Here is a 17,214-nt window from a genome sequence, read left to right as displayed (position 1 = left end):
ACGGGTAGCGCGCGGCCCCTGGGATGGGGAGGGGGCGGGATGGGGGTAGGAGGCGCGCGGCTCTGGGGGCGCGCAATCTGGGAGCGCGCGGCTCCGGGGATGGGGAGGAGGCCGGGAGGAGGCGTGAGGCTCTGGGGGCGCGCACTGCGGGAGCGCGCGGTGGCGAGGATAGGGCGGGCCGGGGTTCGCGGGGCGAAGGCGCGCGGTGCCCGGGAGAGGGCGGGCCAGGGCGCGCGGGCCGGGGCGGGGGCGCGCGGGGCCGGTCGGCGCGCGGGGGCGGCGGGCGCGGCGCTGCCAATCGCAGACAAAGGCCGCCCCAGTGAATCATGTGGTGCCGCGGGAGGAAGTGCGGCTTGTTTTCTTTCCTCCAGTCTCGGGGCTGCAGGCTGAGCGCGATGCGCGGAGACCCCCGCGGGGGCGGCGGCGGCCGTGAGCCCCGATGAGGCCCGAGCGCCCCCGGCCCGATGGAGACCCCGCCGTGGGACCCAGCCCGCAACGACTCGCTGCCGCCCACGCTGACCCCGGCCGTGCCCCCCTACGTGAAGCTCGGCCTCACCGTCGTCTACACCGTGTTCTACGCGCTGCTTTTCGTGTTCATCTACGTGCAGCTCTGGCTGGTGCTGCGCTACCGCCACAAGCGGCTCAGCTACCAGAGCGTCTTCCTCTTTCTCTGCCTCTTCTGGGCCTCCCTGCGGACCGTCCTCTTCTCCTTCTACTTCAAAGACTTCGTGGCGGCCAATTCGCTCAGCCCCTTCGTTTTCTGGCTGCTCTACTGCTTCCCCGTGTGCCTGCAGTTTTTCACGCTAACGCTGATGAACTTGTACTTCACGCAGGTGAGTCTCAGAGAGGCTCCTGGAGGCGCTCACCTGGCGGGGTGGTCCCCGCGGGGCGCCCGAGGCAGGGGCGATGGCAGCCGCGGGGGCGGGTCCGGCCCTAGGGCTGAGAGTGTAGGGAGAAGGCGCCGGCTCTGGGGTCGTCCGAACCCTGTCCTGTTTGCGGGCATTTCTCATAGGAAACCCCCTGCCATTCCCAAAAGGGGCGAGGAGAAGGAAGGGGAGGGCTGGGGGCCGCCGGTCACTCGCTGCCCCTGGCTCCGCATCGTGCGGTGGATTCGGGGCGCTTCTCCGTGCGCAGCGCGAAGCAGCGGCGCCTGCACTCGCCAGTTAGTACGGATGGAAGGTGTGCCCCCAAGGGAGGCCTGAATACTAGAATTTGCCCTGCCTCCCAAGGCACCTAACTCCCGGCCTGGAAAGGTCTTCTGCACGTTGGCCTCCAGATTTGGGCCTGACACTGCTTTTTTGAGCGTTGGCAGGGTGAGACCGTGTTGGTTTTGAGGAGATGTTTTGAACCTCCGGCTTAGGAGCTCTACCGAACTGCGGCTTACTAACTCATTCCACCGGATTGCTAAACGGCAGGCTGGGGTAACACCCCGCTCCGAGCTGCTGCCGCTCGTCAGACTTACTGTCTGAGCTCATCTGAGAGGCCCCCAAAAAAGGCCATAAAAGTTGACTGGGGCTCTTTTACAGCCACACAAAAATCACTTTATGGGGCATATTATTAAATAAGCTAATGGGAGAGTACGTGAATTAACTTGGCTGCTGCTTTACTGGTGATGGTTGACTTAATGAGAGTGCAGTAATTGTTGAGCACTTTGCAAATACTTTGTATAGCGTTGCACAAAGGTTTAATAACGCGGTGCCGCCGTCATCATCGTCATCATTATCTCTGATTCCCGTTAGCTTTCCAAGCACTAAGATGTCCATTTTCAGTAGGACTCTGCCGAAGGGGAAGGCGCCAACGGTGTCACCTGGTGAGGGTAATTTAAGAACTGTAGGATGGACAGAGACCCTGTGCAAGCAGGCATCTCATTTTAAGTGTCTTTTTTTTTTTTTTTTTTGAGAAAAAGTCACTTATTTAAAAAAAGAAAGGCCGTATGCGGTGGCGCATGCCTGTAATCCCAGCATTCTGGAGGCGGAGGCGGGAGGATCGCTTGTGTCCCTGAGTTTGAGACCAGTCTGGGCAACATGGCGAAACTTCCTCTCTACAAAATGTACAAAAATTAGCTGGCTGTGGTAGTGCCCGCCTGTAGTTCCAGCTACTCAGGAGGCTGAGGTGGGAGGCTGAGCCTGGGAGGCGGAGGTTGCAGTAAGCAGAGATTGAACCACTGCACTCCAGCCTGGGTGACAGCTAGACCCTGTCTCAAAAAAAAAAAAAAAAAAGTAGGAAAAGGATTGCTCTGGTACAGTGGAAGCCACTGAATGAAAATATGGAAGAAGTGCTTTTGGCTAAAAAATAGCATATGTGATATTTTGTAGACATTATAATCTTTTAAAAATGGGTCTACACTCAGAGACTTCTTATAAGTCCAGAGTATCAGCATATTTTCCAGTCGGAGAGTAATGTGTATTGTCTGTCCAAGTACAACCTTTAAACCTGCAAACCAGTTCAGGCAGTCGGCTGCATTGCACAGACACTTGGGTTTTGTAATTGAAATGAGGTGGTTCCAGCAAGATGCAAAAGACAGGTGAGGTGATGTTACCCCAAGACTTTGACAATGGTGGTATTGCACATTGAGCTCTTTATATTTGTCCCCTTTTTGGGGGGCAGTGGGGGAAGAGGAAAATGTAGGGAACTGCCACAGCTCTCTGGTAATCACATGCAAATTCTGGACTTAGAGCCGGATTAGGGGCCAGGCTGCACATTTTCTGCACCATCTGCTGGTTGGTGAGTAAATGCTGAGCAAGGGAAACAGTGACCAGGCAGACAGGGCCCAAAGTCACGGCCCTGTACTCTTTATATCTCCCAGGTCTGCGGGCACCACAGCAAAGGCATTTCGCCTGAGGGCACAGGGTGGCTGGCTGGAGAAGGTGGCATGTCTCCATCTCTGAGTGCTGGCATCTCAGAGCCTGGCAGAACAAAGCCATTTCTGGCTTAGTGACAAAACTGTGATACTTCTGGGGAGTTATAAAGCCTTTTGTCACCAACCCAGCTCTGCTTCCCATCTCCTCCTCTCCCGCCACCCTCTCTTTCTCTTACACAAACCATTGGAATTACCTAAAGTGGGGAGCTTTAAGAATAACTGTTGCTTGGGCCCCCATCTCAGACCAAGTAAATGCGATTTTTGGAGAAGGAGCTGACAGCTAACAATTAAGAAGTACGTTTAAGAAAGCATACTTTCGATCTTGGCTCACTGCAACCTCCGCCTCCCGGGTTCAAGTGATTCTCCTACCTCAGCCTCCCAAGTAGCTGGGACTACAGGTGCGTGCCACTATGTCCAGCTAATTTTTGTATTTTTAGTAGGGACAGTGTTTCACCATGTTGACCAGGATGGTCTTGATCTCTTGACCTTGTGATCTGTCCACCTCGGCCTCCCAAAGTGCTGGGATTACAGGCGTGAGCCACCGCACCCGGCCAAGAAAGCACACTTCTAAGCAATTGGTTATATTTATTTTTACCAGAACTCTCTGAAGAAAGTACTGATATTGTCCCCATTTTCCAAAGGAGGAAACTGAGGCTGAGAGGTTGTAGATGACTTGCTCATGGTCACACTGTCAGTGCATGGTGGAGCTGGGATTCAACGCACATCTGTGCTGTCTGAGTGTGAGGTTTGTCTTTTATGTACAGTATGTGAAACCTCTTTTTATTTTATTTTTTGAGATAGAGCCTTGGTTTGTGGTGATCTGGGTTCACTGCAACCTCTGCCTCCTGGATTCAAGCGATTCTCCTGCCTCAGCCTCCTGAGTATCTGGGATTACAGGCACCTGCCACTGCACCTGGCTAATTTTTGTATTTTTAGTAGAGATGGAGTTTTGCCATGTTGGCCAGGTTGGTCTCAAACTCCTGACCTCAAGTGATCTGCCCACCTCGGCTTCCCAAAGTGCTGTGATTACAGGCGTGAGCCACCGTGCCTGGCCATGAAACCTCTTAACAATGGGAAAACATACCCACCTCTAAATCTAACCTCATGTTCTCCAGAAGCGCAAAATCAGGTTGCAGAGAATCGAAGTATACATACAGCACAGTTAAGGCACGATTTGGGGCACTGAAGGGAATGGATATTGAAGCATCAGGAGACTTGAATGAGACCTGAGTCCTTTGAGAAGAAGCAGGTGTCTGGAGGCTGAAGCTGGGTGGGGAGGAGGAGAGGACAGTGGGAAGGAAGTCGTGGGGCAGTTTGGGAATTGGGAATGAACTGGAAGGGGAGGTCCAAGATGGGGAGGAAGCTTTTTTCTGTTGTTGTCAGTCCTTTGTCCTTTTGTGGGGTCCCCATACCTGGGCCTTACTTACTCATCTCACCCTCCCTGGTGACCCAGAGGGTACTGTTACCCCCCAGCTGAGGCTCGGAGGGGTGAGAACACTTGCCCACACTGCCCTGTCCGAGCCTCCGTGCAACGCACACGATGCTGCAGTACGCAGCCCCAGCTGCCCTTGGGTACACATCTGAGGGTAATGCGATCATGAGCAAGCTCAATTTGATTTACTTCCCCCTAAATCACTGCTTTTAAATTCTGCCATGTTAAGTCTCTTTCCACCCCTAATGACCTCTCAGGCAGATCCTATGGCTTTCTAGTCATACTCGGTAATTATTATTATTATTATTATTTTGGAGTCTGGCTCTGTCACCCAGGCTGCAGTAGTGTGATCTTGGCTCACTGCGACCTCCACCTCCCAGATTCAAGCAATTCTCCTGCACGCCTGGCTAATTTCTGTATTTTCAGTAGAGACAGGGTTTCACCATCTTGGCCAGGCTGGTTTCGAACTCCTGACCTCAGGTGATCCGCCTACCTCGGCCTCCCAAACTGCTGGGATTGCAGGCGTGAGCCACTGTGCCCGGCCCATACTCCTTTATTGAATCTTTACGTCTAATTTAAAGCTTCTCCCCTTTCCAAGGCCAGCCAGGCTTCGAGCTGCAGGGCTTGGTGCAGAGGGTGCGCCCCATGCTCTCAGCCTCTCCCTTTCCATCTTCCCAGGCAGCCCAGGCGAGGGACACACTCTCTTGTGACTGCCAGCCTGTCGGCTTCTGGTCTTGCTCTGGCGCCGCCTCTGTGGGTAACTCTGCCCCGTGGCCATGTTGACATGATGGCCTTCAGCTTCTTCCTAGCCCCATCTTTGGTCTCCTTTCCGTCCCAGTTCCTTCTTCAGGGGGCAGCCACATGGCTTTAGGTCCCTTTTTCTTAGAAAGCCGTGGGATCGCTGAGGCCCCTCCACTGCCACTTGGCTACATGGGTGACAGGCTGGATGCCTAACTAGTGTCTTCAGGACCCTGCACCTGGCTGCTTTTCACCCCTTGCCTGCCTCGGGGCCCTCCTACCTGGAAAAATCCCAGGTGGAAGCAAGCATCACCCTCCAAGTGCCTGGTGCCTCCAGATCACCAGGGCACAGGTCAGGCTCCACTGGGACTCCATCTGCAAACAGTCCCAGCTCAGCAAGCATCTGCCCGGGCCCCTTCCTGCTCAATCCCTGTGAGCAGTGTCCGTGTGTCTTTCTCCTTTCTGACCTGGGGTGAGGTGCCCTGCTGGTAGCAGGCTGTTAACTCTTTTTCTCCATCTCTACTCTCCACCTTCCAGTTCGGCCTGGGAACATGGGGAGGTGGCTGTGGTAGGACTGGTTCTGCTAACTCTCCAGGCCGTCTGTATGCAGTGTCTGTCTGGCCCCAAATGTTTGGAACATGGAGTGCTGACTACCTGTTGTTTCCAGCTGTGGCTCCTTGTGCCGGCTTTGGGGAACAGCTGAACTTCTGCTCCCGGCTGCATGAGGAAGTGGCGGGACCAAGGCTTTGCACCAAGGTCTTTGACTCAGAGCCTGTTCTAAGCGCTGTGTCGAATCGCCATTTTAGTGGGGACTTTAGAGAGGGGCAGGACTCTGAAACCTGAGGCAGGCAGGGGTCTCTGCTCATGAGGAATTATGGTGCCTTCTATCTCCAGGTTTCAGGGTAGAGGCTCAGAAGCAAAGGCGGTAGCTTCTGTGCCCAGGCAGCTCCTGGGCAGACAGGTCTGTGCCCTGCAGGGGCAGAAGTTGGTGTGGTGGTGGGCTCGGTGACACCTCGGCAGCCGTGTATCCCAGCCCTTCTTCCTCGGATTCCCAGCCTGGAACTCAGACTCTCCAGATTCCCGAGTTTGGCAGAATGGAACAGGCTGGTTCAGCTTTGTCTTGGGCCCTATGACAAACTCCTGCCATTGCAGTCACATGGTTTGCGGAAGGAAATGGAGAAGCGAGTTCTCTCCATGGGGAGAGGTGCTGTGATGAATGGGCTCTGATGTGGGAACTGAGACCTGAGACCTCACCACGCCTTGGAGGGCAGATGGGAAGCTGACATTTATCGGGGTCTGGTCTGTTCTGTTCTGAAACTCTGCTAGGGACTTCCACACCCTCCACTCAGCTGCAGCAGGGATGGTTCGTGAGTCATGTGGTCCTGTGAGATGGTGCCAGGGGCTTGTGGTGAGGGCCTGCGGCTCATGGTAGGGGCTCATGGTCGGTGTTGGGAGCTCATCATGGGCACTAGGCCAGCAAAGCCTTATGAATGAGGAGGCAGCTCTGGGAGTGAAGGAGCAGGGTCCCTGGGTGCAGATCTGGGTTCCATTCCGGGCTTTGCCTCCAGTGTGGGTCCCATGGCCGGTTAGCACCTCTCCGAGGCTGCTGCTTCACCAGGGAGACAGAAACTGTAATACTCATCCCATGGGTTGGCGTGGGTTAAAGGAGATGCCGTGTATCTTGAATTCCTTTGCTCCTCGCCTCCCTTAGCTGAGATTCTCGCTGTATGTTGCCTACAGCTCTGAACCCGGGCTCTTTCTCCGACACCCAGCCACTGTCCTGAAGGTCAGGTCCCCAGGCTGACCCTGCCCTTTTCCAGCCCACTGTGCCATCAAAATTACTTTTCCACCAAACAGCAACTTTTCTGTTTGTAAAACAGTGGTGACTCTTGGCGCACCCGTAGGGAGCATGTGGCGAGCCTAATCGCAGTGCCTGACATGAGAGCAGAAGGCACTGGGGGTCCAGCAGCCCAGCCCCTCCTTTGCAGATGAGCCGACCAGAGGAGGAAATTCTCCCAGGCAGCCCAGCCAGGCGTGCAGAGGCAGGACAAGTCCCGTGTTTCAGGCTGACCGATCCGTGCTTGCTACACACGCCACACTCTGACTTGAAGTGGGTCATAGTCCTCATTCTTGCTGGTAGGGAACTAAGAGGCCCCTGAAAATCGAATCCAGGAATTAGTCCTCCACGCTCACCAGGAAAGGGACGTGGGTGATTGTAGGAGTAAGGGGCTTCAGCTATGGCTCTTGGCAGTCAGTTTAGTCAAGACGTGTTTATCAGATACCTGTGGTGTGCCAGGCCCTAGTCTAGGAGTTGTGAAGAGGGAAGCTTCTAGGCCTGTTGGTGATTGTGAAGAAGTAAGAGGCTTAGGAAACAGACAAGGCGGGCCAAGGGCAAGGACTGTGCTCAGCCTGGCTTCTGGGCCCCGCGCCCATGGCCTCAGCCCCTGGCACCGGCTCCCTGCGGAGCCAGCTCAGTGGGCTGATGGCCAGCCAGAGCCGTGTGCGCGCCTAGGTGTGCACCTTTGTATGTGTCTGTATGTGCGTGTGTGCCTGTGTGCACGTGTGTGTGTATGTACATGTGTGCCTGTGCATGTGTGGCTGCGTGCTCCTGTGTGTGTGTATATGCATATGCGTGTGTGCCTGTGTGCACCTGTGTGCGTGTGGGGTCTGTGTATGTGTGCCTTGTGTGTACCTGTGTGTGCGTGCCTGCCTCTGTGTGCCTGTGTCTGTGTGGGTCTCTGAGTGTCTGTGCATGTGTGTGTCTGTGTCTGTGTGTGCCTGTGTATGTCTGTGTCTGTGTGTGTGCCTCTGTGTCTGTGCATGTGTGTGCCTCTGTGTCTGTGCATGTGTGTGCCCGTTTGTGTTTGTGTGTGTCTGTGTATGTGCCTCTGTGTGTGTGTGTCTGTGCCCGTGTGTGTGCCTGTGTTTGTGTGTGTATGTGCCTGTGTGTGTCTTTGCCTGTGTTTGTGTGTGTGTATGTGCCTGTGCGTGTGTCTGTGCGTGTGTGTGCCTGTGTGTGTGCAAAGGTTTCCTTATTTTCATTTGGTCTGCCGTTCACCCCCAGCACCTCCCCGCAGGCCACTTTCTAAATATACAGCCCAGTTTTCCGAACCCTCTCCTCGAGCCATGGCAGTGTGCTCTTCTCTCTGCAGCTGAGGCTGTGGCCGCATCAGTGCCTCGGTGATGCCCTGCCAACCGAGGGGGAACTAAATCCTGTTAATGCCCTCAGCACTCGGGGAACAATTAGGCCCCTCACAGCACATTCAGCATCCAACCCCAGTGACCACGCAGGAAGCCTGGACTTCCCCACAGCAGAGGCTGGGCTGAGGCTGCTGCCGAGTCACCATCAGGAGAGCCCTACTGTCGGCTCCGAACACTGTGGCACCTGCAGGCTTTGCTACGGCTTCTTGCTCACCTGCCTTTCTGTAGTCAGACAGGCAGAACTGGTAGTGACCAGCAGGGAGGCAGGGCCGGAGCGCCGTCCTGAGGCTAGTGCAGGTTCTCAGGGGAGTTCCAGGGCCCAGCCATGGCTGTCCTGCTGCTGCTGTGCCCACGCTCTGAGCCCCAGGCTAGCTGCTCAGCATTGAGTGGCGGGCAGGGGTCATGGCAGTGAGGGGAGGGCTGCCCAGAGAGGAACGTTTGCGAGATCCAAGGCCCTCTACAAAATCTCACTGCAAGCGTCTTGGGGTTTTGCAAACAACAAAGTCATGTGATCCCAAGAGCCGCTTTTGTCAGGCTGTTCCTGTTGGCCTTGCGTTTCCAGTGAGAAGAGGAAAGCCAGTTCCTGGTTGGAAGGTCTGTCTGGGTCCTGACATTTTGGCCGGCCAGTTCTCTCAGTACAGAAATAGCCCCAGCAGACTGTTTAGACAGTACCTGGGACAACAGGCATTCCCCGAGGGCTGCAGAGGCTCATAAATATTTCACTTTTTATGTTTCCTGCAGCTGAAGTTTAGATTCCATTAACCTATGAGGACAGGTGAAGCCCAAATGGTTTTACTCTGCAAGTGGGTTGATTTCCTCAAGCTTATGTGGGTCAGGATTTTAGGCCTGTGAGCCACATATGGTCTCTGTTGCATATTCCTTTTTTTTTTTTTTTTTTTGAGACAGAGTCTTGCTCTGTCGCCAAGCTGGAGTGCAGTGGCGCGATCTCAGCTCACTGCAACCTCCACCCCCCAGGTTCAAGCGATTCTCCTGCCTCAGCCTCCAAAGTAGCTGGGACCACAGGCGTGTGCCACCATGCCTGGCTAATTTTTGTATTTTTAGAAGAGACGGGATTTTACCATGTTCGCCAGGGTGGTCTCGATCTCGTCACCTCATGATCCGCCCACCTCGGCCTCCCAAAGTACTGGGATTACAGGCATGAGCCACCCCGCCCGGCCGCATATTCCTTTTTTTAAAACAACAACAACAGCAAACGCAATGCATTTAAAATGGTAAAAACCATCTTAGCTCACAGGCTTTACTGAAACAGCCTGTGGGATGGACTTAGCCTGCAGGCTGTAGTGTGCTGACCACTGGGGTAGGACAGACTCATTATTTGTCACCAAGATCCCCCTCCACCATCACCACCTTTATTATTTTTGCTAAGGCAAGTCAGAAACGGGCTTCAGTTTCTTTCATGGTTTAGGGAGTTTCATGCTTTCAGTGAACAAGCTGTAGTTACCCCTACACACAGATGTCTGGGATCAGAGATAGGAAGTTGGGATTTCTTCCCTGAAGGGCCACAGTCTATTGGGAAGGACAGACATAAGTAGAAAGGAGAGGGCTGGGAGCCACCTGCACCTTTGGCACATAGGAGGGACCGTCATCCTGGCTCTCTGGACTGGGGAGGCAGTCTTGACATCATGTGATATTATCAGCTTACTCGCTCCCTCCTTGATTATTTATTTATTTGAGATGGAGTCTTGCTGTGTCGTCCAGTCCGGAGTGCAGTGGTGCAATCTCAGCTCACTGCAACCTCTGCCTCCCGGGTTCAAGTGATTCTCTTGCTACAGCCTCCCGAGTAGCTGGGACTACAGGTGCCCGCCACCATGCCCAGCTAATTTTTGTATTTTTAGTAGAGACGGGGTTTCACTATGTTGGCCAGGATGATCTCAGTCTCTTGACCTCATGATCCACCTGCCATGGCCTCCCAAAGTGCTGGGACTACAGGCGTGAGCCACCGCGCCTGGCCTCCCTCCTCGATTTTTAAATGGCATACACACTTGTGAGGCTGAGCTACACAGTCTGCAAAACAGACTGTGAAAAACCCCCCACACACGGTGGGGTTGGCTCTGTGGGCTGCTCCCACCCCATAGGCTACTCTCCCTGGCGCCTTGGACTCTGCTGCCACAGCTTCTTTGTAGCTGTCAGAGGTCATGTTGTCCCATCAGGCTGTGTGATGGTCCATTTGTAGTGCATGAGTGGTGGCAGATAAAGAGGGAAGTGGGCAGGGTGTGAGCCACCTTGGTGTGCCGTGAGCCTGGCCCCATCAGGACCACACTCATTTTCTGGGAAGACAGCGCACATCTATCCATGCGAGAGGGCCTCATCCTCCCAGCTTTCACAAAGCAACATAAAGTTCAACTGGAACATGGAGATTCATTTCATTTATTCAACAGGTGTTTTTTTGTTTTTTTTTTTTAATTAAAAAAATTGTATTGGCTGGGTGTGGTGACTTACGCCTGTAATCCCAACACTCTGGGAGGCCAAAGCAGGAGGATCGCTTGAGCCCAGGAGTTCAAGACTATCCTGGGCAATATAGTGAGATCTCATCTCTACAAAAAATTAAAAAATTAGCCAAGCATAGTGGCACACACCTGTAATCCCAGCTACTCAAGAGGCTGAGGTGGGAGGATTGCTTGAACTTGGGAGGTCAAGGCTGCAGTGAGCCGAGATCGCACCACTGCATTCCAGCCTGGGTGATAGAGCGAGACCTGTCTCAAAAAAATGTATTGGGGCTGGGCACAGTGGCTTATGCCTGTAATCCCAGCACTTTGGGAGGCCGAGGCGGGTGGATCACCTGAGGTCAGTAGTTCCAGACCACCCTGGCAAACATGGTGAAACCCCATCTCTACCAAAAATACAAAAATTAGCTAGGCGTGGTGGGTGCCTGTAATCCCAGCTGTTGAGGAGGCTGAGACAGGAGAATTGCTTGAACCCGGGAGGCAGAGGTTGCAGTGAGCCAAGATCGTGCCGTTGCACTGTAACCTGGGTGACAAGAGTGAAACTCCATCTCAAAAAGAAAAAAAATGTATTGGGCTAGGTGCGGTGGCTCACGTCTGTAATCCCAGCACTTTGAGAGGCTGAGGTGAGTGGATCATGAGGTCAGGAGTTTGAGACCAGCCTGGCCAACATGGTGAAACCCCATCTCTACTAAAAATACAAAAATTAGCCGGGTGCGGTGGTGGGTGCCTGTAATCCCAGCTACTCAGGAGGCTGAGGCAGGAGAATTGCTTGAACCTGGGAGGCAGAGGATGCAGTGAGCCGAGATCACACCACTGCACTCCAGCCTGGGAGACAGAGCAATATTCCATCTCGGGGGGGGGGGAAGACATATTGAAGCAAAATTGACACAATGTGAAATTAACCATTGAATGCATGCAGCTGAGTGATGTTCAGTACATTCACAGTGTTGTGCAGCTGTCACCTCTATCTAGTTCCAGAACATTTTTATCACCCCCAAAGGAAACCTTATGCCCATTAAGCAATCACTCCTGAGTCCCTGTCGCCTCAGCCCCTGGCAGCCACCCATTTGCTTTCTATCTCTGTGGATTTACCTATCCTGAATATTTCATATCAAAGGAATCATACAATGTGTATTCTTGTACGTCTTCTCCTTTCTCCTAGCATAGTGTTTTGAGATTCTTCACATTGTAACATTTGTCAGAACTTCATTCCTTTATAAGGTTAAATAATATTGCGCTGCATGGATAGAGACCACATTTTGTTTATCCATTCATCCGTTGATGGACATTTAGGTTATTTCATCACGCGTGTTTGAGTGCTTGTTGTGTGCCAGACACTGTGCAGACTGTTTAAGGTCAAACTTAGATTCTCCCTGTGTGGAACTCAGCCTTGAGCAGGGAAAACAGACTTCATGTCAACGATTTCTCCATTGTGCGATTGACTGGCTGATGTGACTTAGTGGCTGTCCTTACAGTAGAGATATGAAGTGTGAGATGTTTTCAGTGGAAAGTTGAAGACTTAATTCATTCCTTCGTCTCTGTGAGTCCCCCTCTAGGATACATGTTTTAAAAAGAACCAGTGTTTTTTGCTGCTATTTAAATGAAAGTCAAATCCAATTAAAAAATCTCACTATAATGGAATCAAAATATTTCCTAAACACAGATATTCACTATGAAGCGATGCCAGGATGGCTGTGGAGGGAACTTCTTGGTGGAAGCCGCCACCCGTGATTTGGGCTGTTGGGTTTCCACCCACCATTGCCCTGGTCCTGCTCCTAGGGCCCCTTGATTGGGAGCCACTGGGAGGTGAAGGCTTAGGTTTAGGTTGACATAGCAGGTGTATTCTCACCAGAACCAGATTCTGGGGCAACCAAGTTGGGCTCCTGGCTAGTCTTGGGTTGTGTGTGTGGAAGCCCCCAGACTCCGTGTCCTCCTGGGTCCTGCTCCAGGTTAAGCTGGAATTTCTGGTCTGCCTGGGTTTGTTCTCAGTGAATCGTGGGGTCCAGACCAACATGAGGATGGAAGGGTGGTGCTGGGTAACTCCCACTCCTGCACCCTGGGGCTGTGCACAGCACGCGTCATCCGTCCCCCGAGGACACACGGCTTTGACAGCATATATTGTGTCTTCCCTGAGTTCTCTCTGCTTGGGGTTAGCTAGTCCCAGTTTTTTTCATTATTTCTGGAGGAACGTGGGCGTGTCCCCTGCCATCCTGGTTGCTGTTCCCGAAGGCCCCAGCGAGCTGGGACAGTGTCAGGAGCAGACCAAGTCACCACCCCCCGTGAAGAACTTCCCCCGTTACCCACATGGCTTCCCCTCAAGGAGGCCGGATGGTCATTCTTTCGGTGGCAGGACACAGGGAGCGTCATTTAATACCAGACATGTCCAGCAAGGCCAGGAGTTCCCAGGGCATCCTAAAACCTCAGAATTCTCCTCACTTCTGAAGCAGAAGGTTATTTTGTGAGGAGGGGAAGAAACAAACTGGGGTATTTTCCCTGCAAATTTATTTTGTAGTTTTTGCATCATTTGCCAGCAAGGATCAGGGCACAATGGTACGACACCGCACACTGCCGCACGTGGCCCGGGACCCTCCTGCCGTAGGACCTGGCGGGCCAGCGCTTGCCACCGGGAGAAACACATCCTCTGTGCTTGTAATGTGTCACCTTCCTTAAGTACATTTAGAACAATTAGGGGCAGGGCCCTGGCTGGTAAACTGTGAACTGCAATGTGTGGTTATGCAGTTAAGAAACATAACAATGATGGTAGGGCCTTGTGTGGCCACAGCCCTTGTCATTCCCAAGGCCAAAGAGAGAGAATCCTGCCAGGGAGGCAGATCAGAATTATTTGCCTCCATCTCTGTGAGGAACTGATGCCGAGACGGACTCTACCCAGGCATTGGGCAGGCGGGCAGGTCGGTGTGCTCCTGTGGCTGAAGCGGCCGGGCCGCAGCTGTTCCTGCGGGGCTTCCAGGGTGGAGGACACGGGCTGACATGGGCTGTCCCTGGGAAGGAACTTCAAGTCATGGAGCTGTCAAAGTAGAAGCAGCTTAATGAATATTTGTCCTAATGCTTTCACCTCACAGATAGACACCCTAAAAAAGGTCAATGGAGCTAACCAGGAACCGACAAAGTAGGTTCCTGGGGGTTGACCAGCCTCGCCCCTGAATCCAGGTGCTCAGGGGACAAGAGACAATTCAGAAAAGCAGGGAGAGTGAAGGACGGCGTTTGGTGTGGCTTTAGGTTGACTTCGAGAGCCACAAAGGGTGTGGGTGGGAGGTGTGCTCTCTCCTCCTCGTGGGCTGCCTGCTGGGCTGACTTATCAATGTGGGGGCTCAGGGCCACCCCGAGTTCTGCCTTCTGGGTGGCCAGCCTGCGTTGGCACTGTTGGATGGAGTCAAGCTCAGTTTTTGAGGCTCAGGGAGGCTCTCGTGAGCCGATGGAGGGATGGAGGAGGGGAGAGGTGCTTGCTGCCCAGAGAGCTGGGCTGCTGGGAACAGGAAGGAGAAGAGGAGCTGTTGGGAAGGGGGACAGTGAGTGGAGATGCCCTTTATCTATAAAGGTAAAGACCGTTATCCGAGGTCTATGGAAATCCAGAGAAGCAATCATGGTTGGCCTCTGATCACATGGGAAGAAGCTCACTGAAGTCTGGGGGGCCCACATTCCAAGGGCCAGCACGAGGCCAGGAGCAGGCACAACCAGCTTCTTGGGCAACATGCTTGCCGAGGTCAAAGGTGGGAGGTGATGCGGTGAACACCTGACCGTGTATTCCAGTGCCCCTCTCACACCTAGCCAGCCTGGGACACAGACCAGGCACACCTTGGCTTCAGGCCACCGCCTCCCAGAACTTTATGGCATGGACAGCATGCTCGCTTGCCTTTTCTGGCCAGTTACCTTCACTGCTACAGACACAGGACTATGAGTGGGGCTGCAGTGGTGGTTCTCCAGGTCCTGAGTCCCTGGACCTATAACCCACAGCTGACATTTGGAAGAAAAGAACATCCTAACGCAGGCATCGAGGCCCCGCCCTTGCTTGCACTGTCTTGGAGACTCAGCCTCAAATGCAGATCCCCTCCCCGCCGCAGAGCCGCCTTGTGTGTCTTCAGGGAACCCTGCAGAAAGGAGAACTCCGGCGTCTGGATTTCGGGGACTGACTGTCTTGTCACCCTGCTCTGCTGAGTGAGGATGCTCAGCATGTGGGAACAGACTGAAGCAGCTGACTAATGACTGTTGCCTGGGGAGACCAGGGCCTTGGGGTTTGCATAATTTCCCCAATATATCAGGAAGTGGGTAGCGCAGAGGGACCAGGAGAGCAAATATTGAATGCGTCAGTGGTTCTTAACCTTTTTCAGTATGAAAGTTCCTTTTATGGTTAAGAAAGCATCTGTGGTCACAGTTTAGTAGCTGTGCATTTAGAATCATGGTTTGGGAACATATATAAGGACTAATAATACCAACAGCAGGGGTTGCAGCCACCCACATGGTACTTACTAGGTGGCAGGCATTTGTCCAAGTGCTCTACATGTCTATGAATTCACCAAATGCTTACGAAAACCTGGTGGATGGTGTTATTAGTCTCATTTTACAGGTGAGGTCCTTGAGGCACAGAGCGGTCAGGTGACTTTTCCAAGGCCACACAGCTGATAATTGGTGGAACCAGGATTCAAGCCCAGGTAAGCCAGCTCCAGATTCCACACTCTTAACCATCCTTCTGTGTCCCTGTGTCAGAGAGGGCTACACAGCTGTGGCCTGTTACATAGGAGTGGCGTCGTCTGTCAGTATACGTGGGGGACTGGTTCCAGGACCCCCAAGTATGCTCAGAGCCCCACATACTCACATCCCTGTAGAACCTGCATGTACAAAGAGTTGGTCCTCCTTATACTCAGGTTTTACATCCTGAGAACATCGTAGTTTTGATTCCCATTCAGTTGAAAAAAATCCATGTATAGGTGCACCCAGGCAGTTCAAACCCATGCTGCCCAGGGGTCAACTGTACTGTGCCTTAGTGAAGATGCATGAGCTAGAACTGTGTGTATCAACATAGATACGTTCCAAATACATAATCATGGGGGAATAAACAAACTGCAGAAGGCTATGGAAGGTATTAATGCATTCATATAAAGTGCAAAACCATACAGGACAGTACTCTGTATCATTCACGAATCCAGGTTTACCTAGTGAAAGCCTGCCTAGGCATAAAAACACCAAATTCAGGATAGTGATTACTTTCCTGGGAGCGAATGGCACCAGGAGGGGGTAGGCTGGGAGCTCCAGCTGTGTCATTTTTATTTATTAAACCACAGCTGGGGCCGGGCATGGTGGCTCATGCCTGTAATCCCAACACTTTGAGAGGCTGAGGTGGGCGGATCACCTGAGTTCAGGAGTTCGAGACCAGCCTGGCCAACATGGTGAAACCCCGTCTCTACTAAAAATACAAAGATTTGCCAGGTGTGGTTGCACGTGCCTATAATCCCAGCTACTCGGGAGGCTGAGGCGTGAGAATCGCTTGAACCCAGGAGACAAGGTTGCAGTGAGCCGAGATGGCACCACTGCGCTCCAGCTTAGGCGACAAAAGTGAAACTCTGTCTCAGAAACAAACAAACAAAACATAGCTGGAGCAAATGTGGCAAAATATTAAGGATGGAGTGCTGGGTGCATGAGTATTTGCTGTTATTTCTTTGTATATACATAAACTATTTTATAATATAAAGTTTCAACCTGCCACGCATTTGTAACATTGTCAGATGAATTTGCATACATACGTTTTGAACCAGCGTGTGTGATAGAGACTGGTTTCTTTTGTCTGGAGTCTGTGCTTGGTGCACTCAGAGTTTCAGACCCCCTCAGTTACTGCGAGGGTCTCCTCAGGAGTCTCAGCCCACAGGCAGCTAGGATCAGGATGCACCCCCTTTTAAGGATAGGGGGATTATGAAGTGTCCAGAGAGTGGTGGCACAGAAGTGGAGACACTAGGGTGTCCAGATGTGGGTCCTGGCTTAGGGGAGAGGATTTATAAAGTAAAATGGCTGCAGAGACTCTGAATCAAGCGCAGGTTAGAAGCATAGTGCTTTGTTGGTGCAGCACAGGCACTGCCTCCAGGGACATCGGAGGTGACTTCTGTTGAGTTTTGCTGACTGCACAGAAGACACTGTCATACCCACAAAGAATAGCAGGGGACATTTCTGCCAGAAACACCACTAAGACATTAGTAAAAATGATTGTAACCCAGCTACTCAGGAGGCCGAGATGGGAGGATCACTTGAGTCTAGGAGTTCAAGACCAGCCTGGGCAATATAGGGAGACATCATCTCTAAAAAATAAAATAAATTAGCCAGGCATTTGGGCTGCACCTGTACATAGTCTCAGCTACTCAGGAAGTTAAGGCAGGAGGATCCCTGGAGCCCAGGAATATGGAGGCTGCAATGAGCTCTGATGGCACCACTGCACTCCAGCCTGGGTGACAGCAAGACCCCGTCTCTTAAAAACAAACAGAAAGATTGTAAGACAGCAAATGTCAGCTTGAGTT

The 17,214-nt window shown here is 52.7% G+C and overlaps 1 protein-coding gene across 3 annotated transcripts in view; it reads left to right on the top strand.

Annotated features, from left to right (window-relative positions):
• Nucleotides 1-255: 255 nt before the first annotated feature.
• Nucleotides 256-17,214, top strand: part of GPR137B (G protein-coupled receptor 137B) — a 66,950-nt gene continuing 49,991 nt past the window's right edge. For 2 of the 3 annotated variants that reach the window (XR_008527714.2, XM_063724579.1), the window contains exon 1: nucleotides 293-833. Coding sequence is in view for 2 of the 3 variants with exons in the window: in XM_063724579.1 (XP_063580649.1) it covers nucleotides 465-833 (369 nt within the window). In the remaining variant the exon portion in view is untranslated. Of the gene's footprint in view, nucleotides 834-17,214 lie in introns of all 3 variants that reach the window. The other variant, XM_002809273.6, reaches the window with a different exon arrangement.

Source organism: Pongo abelii, chromosome 1 (assembly GCF_028885655.2).
Source record: "Pongo abelii isolate AG06213 chromosome 1, NHGRI_mPonAbe1-v2.0_pri, whole genome shotgun sequence".
Lineage (NCBI taxonomy): Eukaryota > Metazoa > Chordata > Mammalia > Primates > Hominidae > Pongo > Pongo abelii.
The sequence above is the reverse complement of the archived record's forward strand: the minus strand, read 5'-3'. Positions and strand labels throughout refer to the sequence as shown.